The following is a 25,548-nucleotide window of genomic DNA, read 5'->3' as shown; positions in this document are numbered from 1 at the left end:
TTTGTTAAATAAAAGGATGTAATAAAATTACCATCTACTTATTGGAGAACAAAAGTCACAACTCCACTATAATAATTTATTTCTATTAAGGATTACATATTATTATAAACTAAATGATTAAGGTTTACATAATATTATAAACCAAATGGAGGCCTTTGCAATGGATTAGTGTCCCTTTTATTTAATACCTTTTTTCTAGAGCTAAAATCTTGAAAGATCTCTTGGTGATGTTCAAAGATTGTTATGATAAAATAAAGAAATGGGCCCTATAATATTTCAAGTATCTTTGCTATACACTAGACATTCAATCACATATGTTCTGGTTGGGGTCGGCTGATTTTATCTACTTTTATATTAGATTTTGGGTTACCCACATCCATATATATACCGCACCCATCTTTGTGGACACCATAGTACTCAAAACACATATAATCATCTCTCTATAGCCCTCTCTCTCATCAATTCAAACGTAAAGCACATTCAATACATATACAAATGGATGCACTAAAAGCTCTATCATCTCTTCGTTGTGAATTGAAGATCATGAATGCAAGAAACATCCAACTGGCCAACTCTAGTGGCTACTTGTTTGTTAGATGCTATCTTTCGGCTGGAAACAAGAAAAGGGTACGCGTGGATAGCCGAGAAGTTTCTTCAAACGGAGACTTATCTTGGAACGAATCGTTCTCCTTGGATTGCCAAGGGACTAAGCAATCAATGGACATGATCACTCATGGAACAATTGTTTTAGAGCTTCGTTGGAGGAGCAATTCGATTACCTTGTTTGGACGATCACAACTTGTGGGAAGAGCCGAGGTGTCTTGGAGAGACGTTTTTGAGTCACCAAACATGGAAATGAAGAGATGGGTGATGATGGATTCGAAGAAAAAAGGCGTGAAAGTGCCTTCGGTTTGTGTAGGCATGAAAATTAATGAAGTCCTTTCTAGTGAAGGTATGGTTGTAAGGAAGATGAATAAATGGGATGAGGGTTGTGGGTGTTGCCATGGTGATTGTTGTAACAATACATACATTGATAGTGAGTTTTTTCTAATAGGAGCTGCTTTGGATGCGTTTTAGACACAATAAAAATGTAAACATTAGGAAATAGAGAGGAATCAAGAGAGATGTTAGTTTGGTAGACAATAGACAAAAAGAGATTGTTGTTAGTTAATTGACAAGAAATGTGAACTTTTCAATTTATTGATCTACAAGCTAGTCCATGTGGTTTGTGCCTTTTATTTCTGTAACTGGTTAAACTAAAGAGATAACATGTCAATTCAGTTAACGGATATAAAATAAACATTTACGCTTTTTACTAATATGAACGCATCATATTCACATATTAGAAAATGGAAAAAAAGATGTTTACAGGTTAGCGCCAACTATTATGACATGTACTAAAAATTAAACATTCGATATGTAACCCAAATTACAGATTTGTTACCTCCACTTGGACCATATTAAAAAAAAAAGAATTAAATCTTACTCACTTGATGAACAATTAAAGAGCCTGATCTTGTACGGGGTAATTTTATTTTTAATTTAATCAAGAAAGCATTGATGGGGTTATTTAATACCACAAGATGATGATGTAGCTAGTATACTGGATCAAACCATTAAAGCTCAATCAAGAAAATACCAATGGACTTGTTGGGCCAGCCCACCCATACGAACCCAACCCACTTGGGTTTGAGTTCCCTAGTACAACATATATACATACATACACACATACACATCTATGTAATTGTAATACTTTTACCTACATACTTGTATTGGATAAATCACTAATGTTGAGCGTTACATGGTGGTTTATAGACTCTGGTCGCTTACTCTTTCTATTGAGTTCTTTCATCTAGTAGATGCAATCGAAGAAGACCATGAAGGTTAAAACCTCGCAACTTAGATTCAACAATTAATCTTGTGAGGCTTGCATGTATGTTTGCGGGGCACGATATCTAATTGTTGTAGACAAAAATGCTGGCACAAGATCTAATGGTTTGTACTGATGATTCATGGTCACGATGATGTAGGTTGTTGATTATTGGTGTCGTTACGGGTTGATAGCAACAATGTTTGGATGGTGGTGCTCTGATGGTTAACCATTTTAGAGAGGAAAATGAAGTGGCCGTCGATTTAGGGCATATGAAGACGCTCAATTGAGGTTGAAGACAACATTGAAGTTGAAAGGACGATTTTACCGTCACGTGAGGGGAAATTGGTGCTAACTTAACAGAATCATTAGCCTCTATCACTTATAGAGATGAAAAGTGTTAAAAATACAAACACGTGACATTTAAACTATTAAACATTTGAAAATTGAACTAAACTTGATTTTTGGACCAAACCACATGGACAAAAATTAAAGTTTACTAGGGTTAGCATACTACGTAATGCAAATTTTACTCTGTTTATTCGATCAACAAGAATGTTTGTTGAACAATTAGTCACTAAAATTATATATATATGGAACCCATTAAGTGGAAGTTACCTTTGAAATCAATATCAGCCGTTCGATTATGCTGAGATTAAATCTGGGCCGTTTAAACTCTTAATTTTAACCGCTGTTGAAGGCAGTTCTGAGCGGTTACTTGCAGCAAGCATGTTTTTCTGTCCATGTTCCTACATAACTGAACAACACCATCCCACGTTTGAGCAGTTTTTCTGTCCATGTTTTTGGCACTTCAGCACCTAAAAAAATGGGTAGTAGTGGATTTAAATGCTCAGTTCCTAAAAAAATGGGTAGTGGTGTACCTGCTGCAGTTGTGTTCTTCTATATAATGAGAACTTGAGAAGCCTTCTTTCCTCCCCTATATTTTCATTCTCCCATCGACCATCACTATCAAATTCCTTCAGTTTTATCCTCAATGAAATACATGGTCTGGCAATTAACTGGAGGCAGAGGTTTGAGACGCAATTGGTTGTTTACCATTGTTTGTAGTTTTTATTCTCCCAAAATTCCTGTAGCTGATTCAAAATCCATATAATGCTGCGAGTGAGATTGAAAAATCCATCCAATGAGCAAGACACATTCCAATCAAAGGTTTCAACAGGAAATCCAATTTGACGCCAGTGTCTCCAATCCGACAACATCACCGGTTGATTCCGCCACTGCTCTCTAGCTCTTCCTTGGCCACATTCTGATCTCATCCATCCCAGAATCCATTAATTACCACCCACAGGTACACAATACAGATTTTTTTTGTTTACGTCTTGAAGGATGGAGAAATGCTTAGGGTTTACATTGGAATCGAATCCTGGAAGAAGTTCTAGGTTTGATCGCTACAAATTTTGTTCATTTATTGCAGTTGGAATTGAAAGGCATTTGATTAACTAATGTTTTTTTTTGTTCATCTATTGTGGTTGTTTTTTTTCCTCTTGTGGGAAAGGTTGTTAAGACTTAGGTATGTTGAAGAAAGGTCAGGAGGAGTAAATTCATGGGGTCATGGTCACCATCACCATAGGAAGACCGAAGCAGAAGATACCTTATGCAATGGTAAGATGGATTTTAGCCTAAATTTAGGGTTTTGAGTTATGTTTTTAGGTTTTATATGACTGCTTTGTGAAGTACGACCTGAAACACTTTGATTTTGTATTAATTCATAGGTTACTTTTGAAATTGATGTGTCCGTTTTGATACTATAGATATACAAATGCATGATTAGTTTCACAAAGGCTCCTACAAAGACGGAGCCACTTTCAAGCCAAAGAAAAATATAGCTCTCAAGTTGATCCATCCAAATAAACGGGTATTTTCGTGGATGTTGGATCTGCAATCGCGCTCAGTGTCCTATTCGTCATCAGCGGCGGCAATAGTAGCGGTGCGAACGGTTCAAGAAGGTCAGAGAAGCAACTGGAAACAAAAAGACATCAAATTTGTTTACAATTCTTCTCTTCTCGATCTTATATTTCACAGAGTGCGCACTCTCTCCCTCTCTTAGATTATGCACATTTTATCTACTTCACAATGATCTCTTTTCTATAAATCTACTGGTGATCGCATTGAGTGAAATCTGTAATTGGATAAAAGTGTGTCGCATTTGAAATTATGCACTTCCTGTAGCACTGTTTGAATGAGGAAGTATCTTATACAAGGAATGTTAGAAGTTATGAATCGATATGAATAAAGGATGTGACATCTGAAATTATGAATTTTTATATCATCCACTTGGACCAATAATTTAAGTGCTTTATACCTGTGTAATGTTTGATTTCAAATCAATATGAGATTTTTGGGTTTAATTTTTTTATTTCTAGATGCATAGACTAAGAATGATTATATCATCTGTGAGTTCTCTAAAGCTGTATGGAGAAGGGTGAAAGTGATGGGTGATTTTAATGATGCTCCTGATGAGTGATGATTGACCTGATATAGTTCATTATGTTGAAGGGCAGGGTAATTCTAAGTCTATTTGGAGTATAATAAGGAAACTTGTATTGGCTAATGTGGTTTATTTGATATGTCAAGAAAGGAATAACAGGATTTTTACTGATAAGAAAAGATCTGTTCAGATGTTATGTGATCAGGTTAGAAAGGTGGTTCAGTTTGTGAAAAAAAAATACCGGTTTTTTACACCTCTAGCCTAAGCATCAGGTCTATCATTTGGGCTATATAGCCCGACCAAATGAACTCTAAGTTGGGCTCTATACAAATAGGCATCAAAAACCAGCCCAAACATCTCCACCCTTCCTCTAAGACACAAAACAGCCCAAAAAACTATACAACCAAGGTGCACAAAAAAGGGGGTTGGGATTCCACTTTTCGATCTGGTTTGACTTTCTGGTCAAAGTCATCTTTGGCTTTTTAAATGACGCACAAGACACGGTCATCTTTGAGTCTTTGACTTTCCTGTTCAGAACCTATTAGTGAAGTTCAGTTTTGAATATGTAACTAAGTCAAACTTTTGACAATATGTGTTCTTAATGGATTTTGGCCAAAACTTACAAAGAGTATAAAACTATGTTACAACTATAATTAATTTATGAAAATCAGCTATAAACATCATTGAAATTGACTCAAATCAAAATTAGAAAAAAGGTTGAATGATGAGTGATACTTCCACAAATGGGTTTAGGATTTCAAGATGCAAATGGGAAGTTGGATCAAACTCAGAATTTTATTATACACATGTTTAATGCGCATGTATCATGGATTGGTACATAAGCTGAATGAGTTTATTGCATTATTTTATCAGTACTTGATTGTTCCCTGCTGGTATTACTTTAATTTTGTTAGTATTTAGCACTTGATGTACATGTCTCATGGATTAGTGATGAGAGTTATTTTGGATATGCATGATCAAAATAATTTAAAAAAAAAAACTATAAGGGGAACAAGTCAAATGGGTTGAATGGGTCAAACGAGCTAAAAGTCCCCCAAATGTTTACACTTAATGTATACAACCTCCTAAATGGCTAATCAAGGAAGGCTTTTGTGGAGAGTTTTAAATACAAAGTGTTTTTTTGGTTAATTACTTTATTATAGTATAAATTTTTATTATTGCACTCGATTTTAGTCAAACAAGCTAAAAGTCCCCTAAACGATTGTTCGACGGTATGTTTTCTCTAGAAAGGTTATGCATATTTTTTGCCTACCGTTTACTTTTCCATTAGAATGACACAATTTCATGTTTAGTACTCTATCAATTTTATTTTCTATCGTTTTGTGGTTGTAAACTGTTGACGTTCGTTTTCCTCTTATAAATTAAAGAATCGTGCTTTTGTTTATAACGTTGTTTAAATTTGTGTACACTTAATATAGGTTAGCTTTGTTTCTTACGTTGTTCAACGTAACCCGTCCACCGGACGGGTATTAAACTAGTTAAATTGGTGGATTATAATGTCACGCAAGTTGGTTAATTCACTAGTTCGTTTAAAAGAAGGGATGGTTACTTCATGGATGACGTCACAGTGACATCACTAATCTGGAAGATTAAGAATATTAACATGTTTATGTATACTGATTTCTAATAATGGATTGATGGAGTTTTTATTTTTTAACAGTAATTCCTAGGTTTTCTAGGATAAATACCATCACAATCTGCTTTCTTCATAATTTAAACTACTAACTTTTTGGTTGTGAATGACATCACTTTAATTTTTCTTTTCTTTTGTTTGAACAATAGTGGAAAATATATTAAAATCAATTCCTAGGATTTCTAGGATGAATACCATCACAATCTGCATCCTGCATAATTTAAACTACCAACTTTTTTGTTGTGACTCAGATCACTTCAAGCTTATCCCAAACAGTGGCGAAGCTTGAGATTTCTGATCGCGCGCACGTGCTCGCGGGGGGGGGGGGGGGGGGGGGGTCACCGAACCTAAAATTTTCTATAAAACCGGGTGGTCGAAAACATATATACCAAAAAAATTTATACGAAAACTACATACTCTCTACTACTGAGCGAAAATTTCAGGGGGATCGGCCGCCCCCTCCTGCCCCTTAAAAGCTTCGCCCATGATCCCAAATAGCAACGGTGAATTGACATTAACCAAACAGATAATTAGAAGACTCTGGCTGATCATCGCAAAATGAATAAAAGAATAGAAAGAATATCCACGTCTCTATCCACAACAGTATACCGGGTTGGAAGGCGGTTCAACAAAATCCTTCATGCACAAAATATTAATTTTCCTCGAATCGTACTTGAACCAATATGTTAAAGTTGAACTCATTAATTTACCACCTAGATGTTCTTTTGGAGACGATTGATGGCTTTTAATTGATTGATTGTTCTTTTTATATTTTTTTTATAAGATTCTTGGTAAAATCTCAAAGAACTTTTGTTAATAACTAGACAATCCAAGCACTATACATGTGCAAAATAGGATTTAAGTGATGATTCCTTTTAAGGTGCCATCTTTCACTTGTGGTTAAATAATCATTGATGTTCATGAACTTAAAGTATCAAGAAAATGTTTTATTTCTTCAATCTAAAGTAATAGTACATGAATGACAATATTCGTTTTATGCCCATATGGATGATTATGTAGCATCTTGTTTCCTTACATGTCATGCGCATTTGCACTTTACCAAAAAGTTTATGTTGCTTTCAAAATTTGAGTTCTATAAACTTGTGCAATTAACATGCACATGGTTGAGTCATGAGTATTCGTTTTGTTACATGCACATGTCTATGTCACTCTTAGGGTGGATGGCATGCATTTTAGATGAAGCGGAATTAGAGCATCGGCTGAGGTGGAGTGATGGCGTTAAGTGTTTTGCATGATAGAGAGGAAGGAGTAGCGGGGGTTCCATCTCGAATTGGAGAAAACACAAAGGAATGGGAGCGGATTCAACTAAAAGAAGCAAGAGTCATTTACTCAACTTTACTCGTAAACATACACATGTATATGTAAAAAAGGTATATGTATATCTGTCCTTAGTTGTCATAATCTTGTAATAAGAGAAAAAAGACTAACCTTTGTTGGATTTATGAAATATTTTTGGATAATGTAATTTATAGATAAGGAAGAAAATACTAATAATATTAATACTAATATAATAAGGAAGTAAACAATCTTATATTATTTATAATTAAGCAGGAGATAATTAAGTAAGAAGAGAAATGAGAAACCAAAAAAAAATAGATAGATTTTATGAATGACACTAAATTTTGATGAGCAAGGATCCATTAAAAAGTAGATTTTGCCTAACTAGCATAAGAAAGATTGTGATAATGCCATGTGCCACTCTATATAAGTAAGAGGGAAAGGTATTTTGGTCTTTATAAATTAAAGTGCAAAAATGACATGTGGCGCCACTTTTGTTTTCTAAAAAATACAACAAAAAAATCCAGTACAAAAAAATCTAGCATAAAAAATTCAGTACAAAAAAATATAGCACAAAAAAATATAGTACAAAAAATCTAGCACAAAAAATTGAGAAAAAAAATGTTAAGAAAAAAAATCACCACAAAAAATTAGCACAAAAAATAGTACAAAAATTAAACACAAAAAATGTTATACTAACACATTTTTGTGGGTTTTTTTAGTCAACGTATTTTATATAGCAATATGGTACTCAAATCAAAAATAAAAAAAAACGCTTGACTTTATGGTAAAATATTTATGAAAAAATAATGTCGTAAAAATGTTATGAATGTTTAAAAAATGAGGATGGAATATGCATGTTCCTTCCATGTGGAGAGAAGAAGTCAATACTCTTACACCATCTTTTTTCCTACATTTTCATTTTAACCATTGATTTAAAAAATGAATAGTTAAAATTATTTCTTATCCTACTTAGGCAAAATGAACTTTTAATTTGATCTTACCCCTAAATTTAATTAATGGTAAAGTGATAATTAATTTATCATTTATTATGATTATGTCTTTTCATATTAATTATTTATAAAATTGAAAGAAATAGATGATCCACTTTGATTTGCCTTAGGGGCTAAAGAGTGGCATCGGTTTCATACGGTAAACTTGGTTTACCGAAGTGGTAAACCACTGTTAACGTTTTTGAGCAATAGGTAAACAAAATATGTAAATGATGTGGTACTGTTTGATTGGGTGATTTAAGAGTTTACCTATTCAAAGTGTCTAACCACTCCCTACACCCTTATATCTAAAGTTTAAACTGAACACTTTTACGTGTGTACATGAATGTATGTATTATGCTATAAAACCATCACTAGTGCTCTAGTGGTGGCCACGAGTATTTAAGTTCCACCTATAGTGGGCTTGGATAAGTTTTCCCCTCCAGATCTCAAGTTTGAGTCTGTGTGATAGAGGTTTCTCATGGCTCTCTAGCGTGGACCCGGTTAAGACAACGTATGCTAGACCTCTTGACACTTGCGAATAATTCACACCTTTAATAAAAACGTATGCTATACAACAAATGAAAGTTTTTAAGGATACTTATCGCTTTGTGGTGTTTGTTCACTTTTATTTTCTCATCTCCCTTTAACTAAATTAAATAATAATACTAAATCATAATGTTTCTAAACTAATAAATAATAAAAAGTAACTCAATGAATCGTTTCATAATTTTCCACATGAGATGCCTTTGAATTTGCCACATTATTGAATGTTTGTGTATTTCTAATTTCCGGGTGCACTCCAACCCAAAACCCACCAGAATTTCCCTAAAGTTAATTCTGTCACGACTCTAAATATTCTGTTTCATCCAGAAAACCATTCGAATTATCCTGTAATGATATGCCAATCGAGATCATCACGTGATTGTGAGTGTACACCATGTGCTGTTGCGTTCTTATTGATCCACACCAAAATCATATAAGACTGCGGGGAGTTGTGGTGTTGGTTTTTTTTTTTTTTTTTTGAACGGCTAACTGTTTTCTACGTGTAAACCCACTCTTTCGGAGCTATGTCCAAAGGCCGACTACTCGACCACCGCTAGAAAGCGTAGCACACCCCTAATGCGCGGGAACCCCGTGGAATGGGTAAACCCTCGCCCTCCGTTGGACTCGAACCCGGGATGAATCCCGGGTCGAGCCTTCACCCGGACGTCTCACCCTGCAGCAGCCAGGGATCGAACCGGCGCCTCCAATGGAGACAACCAGCCAACCCACACTAGTACAAAACTGGGTTTATGGGACGGTTCAAATAACATTTTTGGGCGGTTTAGAAAAATACAGTGTCAAAAAACCTCTACAAAATTTCATTGTATAAAAAAGTGGGTCAGTAAGGTTTATTTGGGCCAGTCTAAAACAAACCGGGTTATTAAAAGAAATCATTTGGGGCGGTGCATTATTTTGGGACGGTTAAAGTATTTGGGGATGTGGGCCGCATTCTTCTGGGACGGTTATACCTTTTGAGACGAAGGGTTTATCTTCTCAATCTCTCTGCCACGAACGACAATAATCTTCGCTGAGATCCTCCTCCTTCCCAAATTAGACTAGATCAGAGCTCCTTTGTCTTCCGAAGCATCTTCCAAAGGCGCCGCATTTGGATTACAACAGTGATTTTCCATTCTTCCCGGCACACCTCGGCGAATTTCTGTCGTCCAGCGTAAAGGTGAGTTTTTATTTGATGCTCTGGTATAACGCATGCATTTGTTAAAGAAGATTATGCTTTAAGAACATACATTTAAGGATCTTTTGTTTGAAACCCTACCCGACCCGTTAACACCACCAGGGACCATCCATAGTTAAACCCCTAGTGAAATGTTAGGTTTGCTTAGTGACCCACTGGCATCCATTTCACCTCCAGCAATCATATTAAAAAGGATTATACTTTAAAACATAAATTTAAGGATTGTGAGTTTGAAACCTTACCTGACCCGATAACACCCCTAGGGACCATCCATTTTTGCACCCCTAGTGAAGTATTAAGTTTGCTTACTGGGTTGCTTGAATCCATTCTTGTCAATAGCGAGTGTATCAATCGCTATAGTGCGCTACGTAGCGTATAGGTCTAGGCTCACTATTAGGGTTGTAGCAATAGATAGCTATTAGACAATTTATTTATTCTTTTTTTTTTCATATAAATAGCAATTAAATATAGCTATAAAGTAGCTGGATTTTAGGTTTTTGTTAAATATACATGTAAAATACCATATATACCATGGTATTTTGATATAATATACATATAAAATATTTTAAAATATTTTTTCAAGTGTATCGCCATGTATAATATTTAGTTTTTATATCTGCAGATATACCATATTTTTTATATGGTATTTTGATATAATATACATATAAAATATTTTAAAATATTTTTCCAAGAACACCACCCGACACTTTCTGCACATGATTCGCTACCTCGATAGATGATTTTCCGCCACCCTTAACTGTCATTTCCTCGGGCAAACGCTCAAGGAACGTGATCTCATGTGTTGGACTCGGGTTCCTGATGTAGAAATACGGGTCCCAGAACTTAACACCGCGAACCGTTGTACCATGGAACATGTTCTGTTTAAGGTTCATAGCCACTGGGACAATCCTGTCACTTAACTCAGCAAACAAGGGACTGAACTGTAGTAAGAAAGGTTCATGACAAGTGGTGCCTTCCGGGCAGAACACTAGGTCCCCTTCTGGAGTAACTCTTTGATACGGGCAGCATCCACTTCACGGTCACGAGTGAGGGCAATTGCGGGAGTTGGTGACATGAATCTCGAGAGTTTGGTAACACTGTAAGTATTGAATATGTGTGATGACTCGTCACATGTTCGAATATGTGTGATGACTTGTCACATGTTTACTTCTATAACTTTTTTTTCCGTAAGCATAATATTGGTAGCTACAGCTCAGTTGAGTCCATGCTTTTTTATCTTTTGATCAAGCCCATCTTATATTTCTATTTGATGACTCGTCACATGTTTACTTGTATAAATTTTTTTCCTAAGTTAAGTTCAGAAACTATTGTTTCGCTATTCAATATTTCGTTTCCTGCATTGAAATTAAACATTTTAGTTTTAACACTAATTCAACTCTCATGTGATGCTACATCACTATCCTCATCTCCTTTAGTTCTTCTCAACACACAAATCAGTTGATTTTACAAACAATTAATTCTAACTTACTGTATTTTTGTGAGTTGACCTACGACTAAAAAAGTCAAATGTTGAATCCACATCATTGAATATATGTCATCTACTCATCTACCTCCGGGTTCAGAAAATCACATAAATTTTGATATATCCATAGAAAATACTGTTAACTAAGTAAAACTTGCAAAGAAAGTAAAAAAGTTTGACTTTTTAAGACTAAAAAGAAACATTTTGTTTGTTGGCAACTGTCATGAGCATAGCAAAATAATGGTTAAAACAAAAAACAAACCAGAGTTTTACAATGGCTATGACTTGCACTTGGACGCAAACCGTTTTGTGTTACTTACAGTGTTAGCAAACTCTCGAGATTCATGTCACCAATTCTCGCAATTGCCCTCACTCGTGAACGTGAAGCGGATGCTGCCCGTATCAAAGAGTTACTCCAGAAAGGGGACCTAGTGGTCTGCCCAGAAGGCACCACTTGTCGTGAACCTTTCTTACTACGGTTCAGTCCCTTGTTTGCTGAGTTAAGTGACAGGATTGTCCCAGTGGCTATGAACCTTAAACAGAACATGTTCCATGGTACAACGGTTCGCGGTGTTAAGTTTTGGGACCCGTATTTCTACTTCATGAACCCGAGTCCAACATATGAGATCACGTTCCTTGAGCGTTTGCCCAAGCAACAGAAACTTTAACCAGTAGATTTGAGATCACTTATGGATTAAGGCTTATAGTTGAATTTACTGTGGATTTTTGTTTAGAAGAACCAGGTACTTTCAATTAATGAATGGTTTCATATTAGGTTGAATCTTGTTGACTAGTTATTAATTTTATTAGCAAGTAGCTGGGTTTAATTGTGAGAATTTAGTTGCGATTTATGAACAATTTTTGTTTGGGTTTTCACAAGATACATATATTGATACCAGAATATAGCAAAACTTGAGTTCTTTGTTTGATTATACCTATTAAAGATGTGTAAGTTTGTAAATTGTTATAAAATGCTCTGCAAATGTGGACTGCAGAGGCTAGCAGTTAAAGACTTTTTATGTAATATGCTATAAAGATTTTGAAGGTATGATGTTAGGACAAAAGTATGAAATTTAATTTTTTTTATGGTTTAGTAAAAAAAAAAGGGTAAAATGGTCATTTTCTAATCTATTTCTAAGGAAATCGAGTTTGGATTTAGGGTTGGGTTGGGTTGCGGGTCAAAATGGGTTCGGGTTAAAACGGGTCCGGGTCAGAATGGGTCAAATAAAAAAGGGTTGTTTTGGTTCGGGTCGGGATGGGTTCGGGTCAAAACGGGTTCGGGTTGGAACGGGTCCGGGTTGAAATGGGTTTCGGGTCGGGTTGTACTGTACTGTTTTGGATACCTCATTTTGACCTTCTCAAATCATCCGAGATATACGATTTGAGTTTTGATTTGAAGTCATCAGACTTGAGCTTAGATCCCATTAATATTATGATTTTTAATAAATGTATGCGTCTTAAACTTGGTGACATGTTTTAATTATGTGTTTAGTTTTTGTTATATCGTTTCCTGATTTTTTTTCTTTTTATTAGAATCACCAGAAAGAATATTGTATATTTTGGTCAGTTTGAACCTCTAATGATGAGTTAAAAAGTAATTACTTATTGAGATACCCATATACGCAAGTCATGATGCCACAAAAGTGACTAAGCTCGTTCATTATATGCTTTCCCTTTTAATATTTTTCTAACCTCTTCTTCATTTTATTGTAGTTCAGAAACACTGTTACTCCCAAAACCATAGCCACAGTCCACTTGATTGAGTTAGCTGTATCTTCTCAAATCTTCAGCATTAAATTCATTCAACAACCCATATAAGGTAGGAAAATTTCATTTTGCTTCATTAATTGTTAATATATTTTTACCTCTAGTTAATTTCATTCATGTATTAATTGATTATATGCTGTTAATTGTAGTTAAAAATTGAAGAATTATAATTTCGTCAACTCTTCATTCTATCACCAATTTAAAGGTACGGAAATTCTATTCATATTCCATTTGTTGTTATATATATTGATTATATGCATATACATCTAGATCTAGATAAACCCTGGGCTTATAGCTTAGTGGTTATGGAAATGAGGGAAGACTTTTGACCGAAAGGTCTCAAGTTCGATTCCTGATCCACCCGGGTTTTACCGGCTCTGCATTGTCGTGCCCTCGGGCGGGTGCAGGGTCGGGTTTTCCCCGGAACTGGTGGCATGGTGGGCGAGGGGCTCCGTGCGTGCAGGTTGGGCTGCCGCGGGCTACCTTTCGGCCAATGGGTGCCGCGTACGGAGTACCCGGCGATTCTTATGTTGGACGTTCAAAAAAAAAAAACATCTAGATCTAGATAACCTTTAGAGTATACCCGTCCGAAATTTATCTAATAGAGATAAATTTCGGATTGTCCCCATTTTGGGACTGCTTTTTGAATATTCTATCTCATTAGGATCTGTATATGTTTTAACGGGTTGGCTGTTTAAGAAAAAATCGGTAGCATTTCGCCTTAGCTCCTTCGAGTTTGCGGGTTATACGCATACTTGGGGAGTTAAGGCGAAATGCTGTCGATTTTTTCTTAAATAGTCAACTTGTTAAAATATATACATATGAGATAGAATATTCAAAAAGTGGGTTAGGATCCACCGCCTTAGAACACTAGTTTACACCATATATGTGTGTGTATATATATGCAATTATATGATTTATTTGTTTATTTTTAATTTGCAGATGGATCGTACTTACTGGATGTACCATAGCACACGTACAAGCTCGACATATACAGATGGCGTTCGAAATTTTCTTAGGGTTGCTGAAACACATCGGTTGAATAGTGGAAGTGGATTGATTTGTTGCCCTTGTACAATTTGTAAAAATTTCCAAAGATTTAATGATATCAAAGACATACAGTTTCATTTAATTACACGTGGTTTTATGCCTAGATACACATGTTGGTCAATGCATGGGGAATCACTTACCAACACTAGCACAACGTCAATCAATCTAGATGATGATAATAGGGAGAACAATGATTCAAATATTGATGACGATAATGACCATTTTAATGACCCAAATGACAACTTAAATGAAATGTTTCATGATTTAGAGACTAATATTGGTGCGGATGATCAAGAAAAATTACAACAACTCTTTGAAGAAGAAGGAAAACCGTTGTATCCCGGTTGTGAAAATTTTTCGAAACTTAATGCTGTGTTGAAGTTGTTTCATTTAAAGTCAAAAAACGGATGGAGTGATAAAAGTTTCACAAATTTATTAGTGCTTTTGCACGACATGCTTCCCGAAGGTAATGAGTTACCGCTTTCGACATACCGAGCAAAAAAGTTGATGTGTCCTATGGGATTAGAAATTGAAAGAATACATGCATGTCCAAATGATTGTATGTTATATAGAAATGAGTTCGAGAATGAACATAAATGTTTTAGATGTAATGCATCAAGGTATAAACGTAAAAAAGAAACCGATGAAGTTGATGATGATGTGACAAAAAATGGGCCACCGGCTAAAATGTTGTGGTATTTTCCCATCATACCGAGATTGAAACGTCTGTTTTCAAACGAAAAAGAGGCAAAACTATTACGTTGGCATTCAGATGAGCGTGTAAATGATGGAAAATTAAGACACGTGGCAGATTCACCTCAGTGGAGAAACATTGATAACATGTATCCAGAATTTGGAGAAGAGATTAGAAACATACGGTTTGGACTTAGTTCAGACGGAATCAATCCTTTCGGCAGCATGAGTAGTCTCCGTAGTACTTGGCCGGTTCTTTTATGTATCTACAATCTTCCACCGTGGTTAGCCATGAAACGAAAATACATTATGATGTCTTTGTTGATTCAGGGTCCGAAACAACCTGGTAATGATATTGATGTTTATTTGTCTCCTTTAATTGAAGACTTAAAAACTCTATGGAGTTCAGGTGTAGATATGTATGATGCTTAAAAGAAAGAACAATTTAAATTGCGGGCCATGATTTTTTGCACCATAAGTGATTTTCCTGCGTACGGTAACTTGTCAGGGTACAAGACGAAAGGTAAGAAAGCATGTCCTGTTTGTGAAGATGAGACAAGTTCAGTATATTTAAAAAATTGCAAAAAAACTGTATACATGGGACATCGAAGATTCCTTCCAGATGGTCACATTTATCGAGAGAAAAAGGAAGAGTTTGATGGTAGTACCGAGCTCCGAAAGATAAGGAAACGATTTGATGCATTTTCAAGAGTTAAAAATTTAAAAACTGTGTTGGGAAAAAAAACTGTGTTGGGAAAAAGAACTCGCGTTGAGAAAGGTGTTATTTGGAAAAAGAAGTCAATCTTTTGGGAATTATCTTACTGGAAACATTTAGATGTTAGACATTGCCTAGATGTTATGCATATCGAAAAAAACGTATGTGATAGCTTGTTGGGCTTATTGTTAAATATTCCCGGTAAAACGAAAGATGGGATAAATGTCCGTAAAGACATGGTAAATATGGGAATACGTAAAGAGCTTGCCCCTGTTGAGAGAGACAACCGTATTTTTCTGCCACCTGCATGTTATACTATGTCAAGAGAAGAAAAAACAAAGTTTTGCAAATGTTTACATGATATTAAGGTACCATCAACTTATTCTGCAAACATTAAAAGTTTAGTGTCAATGAAAGACTGTAAACTTCTTGGTATGAAGTCTTATGATTGTCATGTTTTAATGACACATATGATTCCTATTGCAGTTCGTGGAGTGTTACCAGAGAACATCCGACATACAATCACAAAACTTTGTTTGTTTTTTAACACGATTCACTCGAAAGTTATTGATCCCGAGTCACTGGATACATGGCAAAAAGAAGTTATCATCACGCTCTGTGAACTAGAGATGTACTTTCCACCGTCTTTTTTTGATGTTATGGTTCACCTAGTATCCCATATAGTAGGGGAAATTAAGGCTTGTGGCCCTGTGTTTCTACGTTACATGTACCCCTTTGAAAGATATATGGGTTTTTTAAAAGGTTATGTAAGAAATCCTAACCGACCTGAGGGTAGTATTGTTGAGGGATATGCTTCCGAGGAAGTGCTTGAATTTTGTACAGGTTATTTGGAAGGTGTGGATAGTATTGGTGTACCTCAATCTCGTCACTCGGGTAACTTGATGGGGTTGGAGGTGTTGGTATGAAAAACATCATCCCAAGTCGTGACACTTTACAAATTGCACATTTATTAGTCCTAAAACACATGACTTGTCTTGCTCCATTTGTTGAAGAACACATGAACATTTTACGGGCGACATACCAGGGTAAGGATAATATGTGGTATATAATAAAGCATAATAAGGAGTTTTCTAGTTGGATGAAAACTAAGGTAACAACAACTAAGGTTGACAGAATTGTGGAAAAGTTAGGGCAAGGTCCAGATTTTAAAGTTAAATCTTACCAAGGGTACGACATTAATGGTTACACGTTTTATACTAAAGATCAAGATGCAAAAAGTACAATGCAGAACAGTGGAGTTACAATAATAGCATCAACGGCTGAATTTGATAGGATGAATCATGATACAATGAAAAGAATTGCTAAAGATTCTTATTACGGTGTCATACAAGAAATTTGGGAATTAGATTATTATGATTTCACTCAAACTGTGTTTAGATGTAAATGGGTGAATAATCGTACAGGTGTCAAAGTTGATAAATACGGTTTTACTCTTGTAGACCTTAAAAGTGATGGCTATGCATCTGAACCATTTGTTCTCGCAAAACATGTCAGACAAGTGTTTTTTGTCAATGACCCGAGCAACCCAAGATACCACATCGTCTTGCAAGGTAAACGACGTATTATTGGTGTCGACAATGTCGCTAATGAGGAAGAATATGACCAGTTTGATGATCTACCACCATTTTCAGTCGGTATTCAACCAGGTAATTACAGGATTGAAGGCACCACATACTTACGATCTGACCACACGGAAGGGACGTATTGCTGATAAACCACATCAAACTAAATGATCAAGGTTTGAGATTATATATACACACACACATTTTGTATTATTTTTTTTAATTGTAGTCTATTAATACAATTTTTTTTTACAGGATAGACAATGATGAAGATAAGCCATGTGATAGATGATCTCATTTTTATTGAACTTTTTCTAGTGGAAACTTAGTAAAAGATTGTTATTTTGTGTCTAATTTTTTTAATTATCACTAGATTTTTTATTGGTTTTTTCTTGTGGTAAAGTTGTATAGTCAAATAATTTTTCTTTCGCATCTTAATTAATGATTATTGTTTGACTGGAAGTACTACATGATATTACTCAACTAGATGATTCAGCCTGCACGTTGCTGCCGAACCTAGGCGGAATTTGATAGGTATTCGTTCAGTTTGTCATAGTAACGACACTTGCTATAGCAAACTAAAACATAAAAATAAAGTCTTAATAGTACTCACACTTGGCATAACAAATAAAAAAGACATCCTAATTATTTTTAATATTTATACTTGTTTATAATAAAACTCAACAATTTAATAAAAAAAACCGTTACGTCGCAAGGAACTAGATTTCGCCACCATAAATTTTGGCTGGGAATTTGCGCATGGATCAAACATTGTTGACCAACTTTTTAAAACTTATTATATTAAAATTATAATATTTATTCAAAACAAACTTATTCTAATTAACAATGACCCACATTTGACCAATTTGACAACGTCACGAACATCTTTACACACACTTCAATGATCCGCGAACAATATTATTATAACTTGACCGGACATTGAACTGGTGGCATTATTGGTGCGCTGGTCAAAGTGGTCTAACCGGATTTAGTAACCGCATAAATGTATATAGAGTTAAAATATAGAAATGCAAAAAAATCAATTAGATAACAAATAATTAAATGTATTTTTTTAATAATGTTGGCACTCATGTAAATTGCAATCATTAAACCCCAATTTCAGGTATAAGGCTATGGGGTGTGGGGCGTTGGTTGGGGCGAGGGTTGCAAAGCAACGTTGGCTAAACCACACCGGGCCAGCAGCGTTGGCTATGGCGTTGCCTCGCTGGCGTGGGTTTGAAGCCTGGCGTGGAGCGGGGGGGGGGGGGGAGGTGAGGTGGCTGGTGAGAGATGACCGTTTAGGCTAGCCGTTGCCAAACGGCTACTTTGTTTAAAAAAATATTTCTTTTTTAACATTATAAATCCACACCCATTTTTTTTTACCATTTTTACCACTGCTCGTAATCAAGAGCTTGATCGTAATTTGGATGATTTTGATGAGTCTCCTTCCCGCCCACCAGGTAGAGACACATCAAAAAAGCGGATTCAAAGAGGGAGATCGGGTTCGGCCTCAGGTAAAGGGTTTTACACCGACCTGTTGGAAGAAATTGGGACGAAAATCGACACATTCAATTTCATCCAACAACAAAGGATCGAGATGGAAAAAAATATCCAAGTGTCGTACTATAAAAAAAATATCTCTAAAAGAAAAATGCGAAGATATGAAATTTCTTGTCATGCCCATCAATCACCGTACCGGTCCGTAATTGGAATTGACATGCAAATGAAACAAGAAATCTTGAAAAAATATGACATTAGGGTTGTAAACGAACTGAAGTTCAGCGAACAGTTCGTGAACCATTCGGCGGGAAGTTCATTTATGTTCGTCTGTTTAATAAACGAACAAATATGAACAAGAAATTTCGTTCGATTAGTTAAATGAACGAACATGAATAGAGGTCTCATTCGTTCTATTGTGTTCGTGAACGTTCGGTAAGGTGTTCGTGAACATTCGTTCATTCGTTCTCTGGCCATCCACCTTTAGCATTTGTCACGTTCGCCAAATTTATTTGTGTTCTTGTGTGTTCGTGAACCGTTCGTTAACATGCATAATTCCTTAATGAACGAACATGAACATAAAATGTCGTTTGGTAAGTGTTCATGAACCGTTCATGAACACATTTATTTCCTTAACGAACAAACACGAACAAGGCTTTGTTCGTGTTCGTTCTGTTCGTTTACATCCCTATATGACATGGATAAATCATGAAGTTTTTAATCTTTTTTTTTGTTTTAAGTAGCTTTTTTTATTTCATGTAGTTTTTTTTAATTTTATTTGTAGTTTTTGAAAAAAAAATATACAATCTTCTATTTTAGTTAGTGTGTTAATTTAATTAATGGAATTTTAAATAGTTAAAAAAAATCAAAATCTACATGGTTGGGCACGCCAGCCGAAACCACGCCACCTCACACCCCTTCTTTTGAAGAATTACCTTATGGACCCCACACACCACGTGTCAAGCAATGCCCCAACCCAAGCCGCCCACACCCTGCGTTCTAATGTTTGAAATGGTTATAATCAATGTTTTCATGACCGGACCGGATAGTGAACTGGTCGGTTTACCGGTTCACTGGTCGAACCGGTTGGATCGGTCGGACCGGATTCAAGAATCGGATGATATCATAAATAATTTAATCTTCAAAAAATATAGAAAATATACCAAAATTGTTTCTCAAACATTAAACATAAATAGACAACATCATATATAAAAGCCAATACAATACACAAAGTTCTTTTAAAGTATACCTTTTTTTGTTATTCAGTATATAAAATTACATTTCTTCCACCCGTGAATACACATGGTTTTTTTTTACATATAATTTTTTTATTGTTTGGTATACAAAATTATATTTATTCAAACCGCACAATAAATGAGGTTTTTAAAGATATAACTTTTTATTATTTAATAGAGTTAATTACACAAATGGGTCCTGTGGTTTATACCTAATTTCGCCTTTGGGTACTAACTTTATTTTTTAACAGATTTAGGTTCTATGGTTTCAATTTTGTAACACATTTGGGTACTAACACCAAAATTAGTTAATTAATGACTAAAATACCCTTGCATTTTTTTAAGTTTATCAATATAACACATTTGGGTACTAACACCTAATTTTATTTAAGTTTAAATCAATTTTACAAAATCTATTTATTTTTTTTATTTTCATCTGTTTATTATATCTCTTAATAAATTTTACAAAATCAATTTTACAACCTAGTATGTGTATATACTGTACGTGATAGTAATTGTTAATTACTTAGGGTTTTTTTTATATAGGTTCTAAAAATAAAAAAAAATACAAATCTAATGTTTTAAATAAACTAAAAAGAATAAAAAAGGAAGTGAAAAGCCATATGGGGAACCGGAGACAGCTGTTATATGGGAACTGGGAAAACAAATTTATTAACTTTCTTAAATTATGAAGGCTACAAGCACACAGAGATTAGGTGACTTTAAAATTGGTAAAGCAAATATGGAGGAAACCCTAACGCCAATCTCTCCATCTCTCTTTGCATTCGCCGTTTCGTTGGCACTCACCACTACCGCTCCACCTCCCGCACCGTTCTATTCCGCCACTAATCATGATTATCTCATTCATCTCCCCGTTTCCACTATACCGATTCCTAGAATGGCTCTACTCTGGTGGCGACGCAAGCCGGTTTGACTGAGCTTCAGCTGATTATGTGAAGCAATGGCGGCCTCATAATCCATCCTCCACATGAGATTTTTATATCCTACGTTTCGATTTAGGCTTTTTCAGCACAGATCCGGCGAATTAGAGTATGCATAAGGTATAACTGAGTTTGGGTCTCCGGCCTCGTCTCCGACGGAGATGGTTTTCCGGCAATTAAAAAAGAAGCCCTAAATGTTTTCTTTTTTTTTTTTTTGGAAAAAAAATGGGTGAAAAACCGTTTCAGAAAATCAAGATTTTCTCATAAAAAACCCACTCCCGCCACATTATCATAAATTTCTCATAAAATACCCGCTCCCGCCCCATTTACCACAGTCCCACGTTAGTTTTAAACCTAATATTCTTCTCCAAACCGTCCACGTTGTTTTGCCATATTAAAACAGTGAACGAAGGTAGCTTCTTCCCTATTTCCCTCATTTTGATTTGTAAGTATCTTTGCATGTTAAAAGCTTTATAGTTCTGTTTAAATTGATGATTTGCATTTTCAACAAGTTTAATGTTTCTTATTGTTACCTTGTGAATCATGATTTATTTGACTAGTTGTTATATATATTTGTTACCTTTTTGTTGATTTTGCAATTTTGATTGCTGAAATTAAGGTGTGGATTCAATTCTTAGATTTTGTATTACACACTTTTGATTTGATGATTTTAAATTTGTGATCTTAGGAAAGTGGCCTCTAAAGTTTACTGGAAATTGCAAATTCACCATTCTAATTGGATTTATGAATTTCAAATGCAAGATATAGCTTTTCATTTTGTTTCTTTTGTGTTATATCCATATGCTTTCAAATAAATCAAATATTAGGTAACTAATCTAATTAACATAATTACACCTGTAATCAAGATGTTGATAGCATTTATGTCTTCTTAGAAACCGTTATTTGTTCTGCAATATCACTTTCTAAAGTTACGGTGACCTTTGAGTTCATAGTTTATGTTTAAACTGATGCTTGGTTGTTGACTAGGGCAAATATGTATATTGGTTTTGTAAATATATATGTATATGTATCTAATTAAATAACTTAGTTATTTCTTTTGCTTAATTGTAATCTATAGCTATGTCGAAAAGAGGCAAACGTGGTGTTGCTTCTTTTCAAAAGAATTATAAAGAGGAGGATTATAAGGTAGATTTTGACAAAAATAATCGCCCGGTGGGTGCAATGAGTTCTCCATTTATGTCATGGTTTGGGCTGAAAGTTAGACAAACGTTTCCATATCATATTGATACGAAGGATTTTGAAAGAAACCGGTGGGAAGAATTATGGTTGGATACCAAGGTATGGTTTTTTATTTTTTTTACACATTATCATAAGATGAAATATTTGTTTAGTATTATGTTTAACCTTTTGTTTTGTAAATTTTTAGAGGTTATGGAATATTCAAACTGATGGGGCAAAAAAGTTTATGCTTAAAAAAGCAAAGAAGCTTTGTACAAAATTCAGAAGCAGGCTTGTTATCAACTATGTTAATAAAGGAAAAAGGCCTTTTGAGAAATATGCATATCTCGATCCTGCGCATTGGGATGAATTCGTTCAGAAAAAGACAAGCAAAGAATTTTTGGTATGTATGAATTAATTATTATATTATTGTTATTATTATTATTGTTATTATTATTATTATTATTATTATTATTATTATTATTATTACGTTTGCAAGTATTAATTGTATTTTGTTGATTTGTGTGAAGGATATAAGCGAGAAGGCCAAAGCAAGTGCAAACGCGAACACAAACTTCTCCCGACTAGGACGAACTGGGTTTGCGGGATTGGATGCTAAAACCGATATCATATGGCCTCTACTTGAAGCAAAGTATCCATATCTTAAAACTATACAAGATAAACGTGCCAAAGCGTGGATAATGAGTAAAAAAATAAAAAACCCAGAAACTAACTCGTATGAACTTGCACCAGATTCGCATGAAACAATCGAACGTTTGGTAAGTAAATGTGTTTGATTATTTTTTTAAAGTTGTATATATCTGAAACGGATGATTTAACAATATCTTTCTATAGGTCCGCACCGAGAGAGAGATGATAGAAGATGGTAGTTATTTTGCAGGAAAGGATGACCCGATTGTTAGAGTTATGGGACGTGAACACGGCGGAAGAACACGGGCAGTCTCCGAGCTTATAGGTAATGTCAAACACACACACACACACACACACATATATATATTTGAGTTTTTTTCATCTATTGATGCTGATGTAGTTTTGGATTTTGAGTTTATGTAGGTTCAACACAGGTTCATGGAGGATTGTTCAACAATAGTAAAAAGCGAGCAAGAAGGTGCAATAGTTTGGATGCGAACAAGGAGAAAGGCTCGGTATCATGGGTGGACAAGAATTCCGGTGGACCGATCATATCCTATCCACCTATCGAGGTAATATATTTATAGGCTGTTAAAAATGTTATATATTTTTTAAAAAATGCTTTATGGTTTCGCAGAAATTGACACCATGTGAGATGCTTTTTCCATTCCAAGTTAGCGATGAGTTGACGGTGGCTATAGGGCAGATATGGCCAACTTCTGATAGGATTCTACATGGCAAACTAATAAGCGAGGGTTTTGTAAAAGTTCAAGTAGATAATGTCATTGAAGGTTGCGAGAAAATGCCTGTTCTTGAAGTAACTAAAACTGTGGACATTAAATGTGTTGGAGACATGCTTCACTGTTTTGTTCAATGGCCAAGGGATGCAGTAAAGGTATATTTGTTTATATATTACATTATACTTTAGTATATTGATGTTTACTCTAATTTTTTTTGTTAAATTGTAGATTGTGAACAAGGAAACATCCAGCAGGTCTGTGAGTTTCCTGAGAACGAACCCGAGGCTCGATTCATCAAGCCACACAGGCGCCTCGCCTCAAACACAAGCCGGTGACATCTCGGCGATTTCATGTTATCATCCAGAGGTAGTTTATATTAATTTAGCTTGATTTGTTCATATTCTAGCCATAGTTATCAAAGGCGTTAGGCGCACTCGAGGCGCATAGGCCTCGCCTAGGGCCTAGGCGCAAAGCGCAAAAAAAGCAAGGGCCCTAGAAAAAAAGCGCACGTAATTGAAAAAAATAATATAATGTATTATGGGTTGAAAAAGATAATTAATGTATCTTGTAGGTGTATAAAATTAATAGTACTCTCTAAATATATTTGTAGAACTTATATAGTTAGATATTAAAATTATCTAACTAGTTTAAAAAAATAAAACTTTTTAAGATAATCTTTTTGTAAAAATTCTAACATATATAGTTAGAGTAGTTTAAAAAAATAAAACTTTTTTAGATAATTTTTTATAAGAAATTCTAACATATATAGTTGAGTACTTGCTATAATAATTTTGAATATTTGGAAAGGAAAAAGAATTTTGTTAACTATTGACACAGTCTTCTTTCTACATAGTGCCTAGAGTGCCTAGCTTTTTCTGCAAAACACTGTTAACGTAAGCTTTTAAGAAAAATTTCTCCACTCCTTTTCAAAGGTCAAAACTGAGTATCCTTTCTGCAAGTCATAATGCCTTTCATTCTTTCATCTTTTTTTTTTCTCCTATTCAAATTTTTGTCTTCGTTGAACCATGCACAACCACAAATATGTCCATACGGAAAGTATTGTAGAAGTTCGCCGGAAACTGGGCAGGAATCTGGCCGGAATAGTCTCCGGAAAGTTGTTTTTTGGCTGGAAGCTTACTAGAAGAGCGCCTTTGACGGCACAAGGCGGTATGGTTGCGCCTCGCCTGAAAATTGCGCCTAGGCGCAGCAGGCGAGCGCTTTTGATAACTATGATTCTAACAGTTTTTTTGTTATTTTAGATTGAGGAAGACCCGTATGAACTACAAATGCCTATTCAACAAAACATTGATCAGATGAGTTTTATGAATATGGTAAAGCATCAGCAACTTGTTTTATATAACAATCCACACACAAATGCGCGTGTACACACACCTCTCTATCTCTATATATATGCAAACATATATAAAAGAGTACTAATCAGATTTTTGTTTCTATAATAATCCATAAGTACTAATGTTGTTTTTATAATGCTTTTTAGTTAATGGAAGTGCAAGAACTACCTGAAAAACAAATGGCAAACAGTCATGCTCCTAATCTAGATCCAGAATTTATCGATCCTGAAGTAACTACTGCTTTGGAAAGAACAAAGACTAGGCCTCGTGCAATTCAAGATATGGTTGAACTATTATCAAGGTGTGTTGGGGATAACCATAGCATTCAGATTTCTTCACCGGCCAGGATGTATCCCCAAACGGTTCAGGATAGTATTCCATATGTGGAGTTGTTACAACTATTTTCTAATGATTGGCTTGACATCACTGTGATACATTGGTTTGCAATGTAAGTTTTTATTATTGTTTTACATGGTACAGTAACATTTTATAGATACAATTCAGTTTACCAACTTTATCATTTTTTATTGTTCTTGATTTAAGGTATTTTTATGAGTCACATAATTCTCGAAGCGCATTTTTTAATCCGCACCACATCAAAGGTGATTCATGCACGAAAAATTCTGAAGGCGTTCAAGAACATATCATAGATATGTTTAT

At 35.1% G+C, this 25,548-nt stretch overlaps 1 protein-coding gene and 3 long non-coding RNA genes across 4 annotated transcripts; all 4 read left to right on the top strand.

Annotated features, from left to right (window-relative positions):
• Positions 1 to 495: 495 nt before the first annotated feature.
• Positions 496 to 1,077, top strand: LOC110913341. The gene has a single exon (XM_022158179.1). The coding sequence runs from the start codon at positions 496 to 498 to the stop codon at positions 1,075 to 1,077; it is 582 nt and encodes a 193-aa protein (XP_022013871.1).
• An 8,611-nt stretch (positions 1,078 to 9,688) lies between these two features.
• On the top strand, positions 9,689 to 13,274 carry LOC110910830. Its single transcript, XR_002576509.2, has 3 exons — positions 9,689 to 9,984; positions 10,954 to 10,957; positions 13,204 to 13,274. It is a non-coding gene; the product is annotated as an uncharacterized LOC110910830 (long non-coding RNA).
• Positions 13,275 to 13,399: 125 nt separating this feature from the next.
• LOC118487370 lies at positions 13,400 to 14,387 on the top strand. The gene is made up of 2 exons (XR_004881647.1): positions 13,400 to 13,457; positions 14,195 to 14,387. It is a non-coding gene; the product is annotated as an uncharacterized LOC118487370 (long non-coding RNA).
• Positions 14,388 to 15,828: 1,441 nt separating this feature from the next.
• Positions 15,829 to 17,747, top strand: LOC118487369. Its single transcript, XR_004881646.1, has 3 exons — positions 15,829 to 16,078; positions 16,197 to 17,469; positions 17,549 to 17,747. It is a non-coding gene; the product is annotated as an uncharacterized LOC118487369 (long non-coding RNA).
• Positions 17,748 to 25,548: the final 7,801 nt, after the last annotated feature.

The sequence above is a fragment of the Helianthus annuus genome, chromosome 15, assembly GCF_002127325.2.
Source record: "Helianthus annuus cultivar XRQ/B chromosome 15, HanXRQr2.0-SUNRISE, whole genome shotgun sequence".
NCBI lineage: Eukaryota > Viridiplantae > Streptophyta > Magnoliopsida > Asterales > Asteraceae > Helianthus > Helianthus annuus.
This window is presented reverse-complemented; position numbering and strand designations above follow the sequence as displayed.

Bases quoted from the DNA above. Each gene is read 5' to 3' on its own strand.
- LOC110913341 (XM_022158179.1), top strand. From the start codon at position 496: ATGGATGCACTAAAAGCTCTATCATCTCTTCGTTGTGAATTGAAGATC.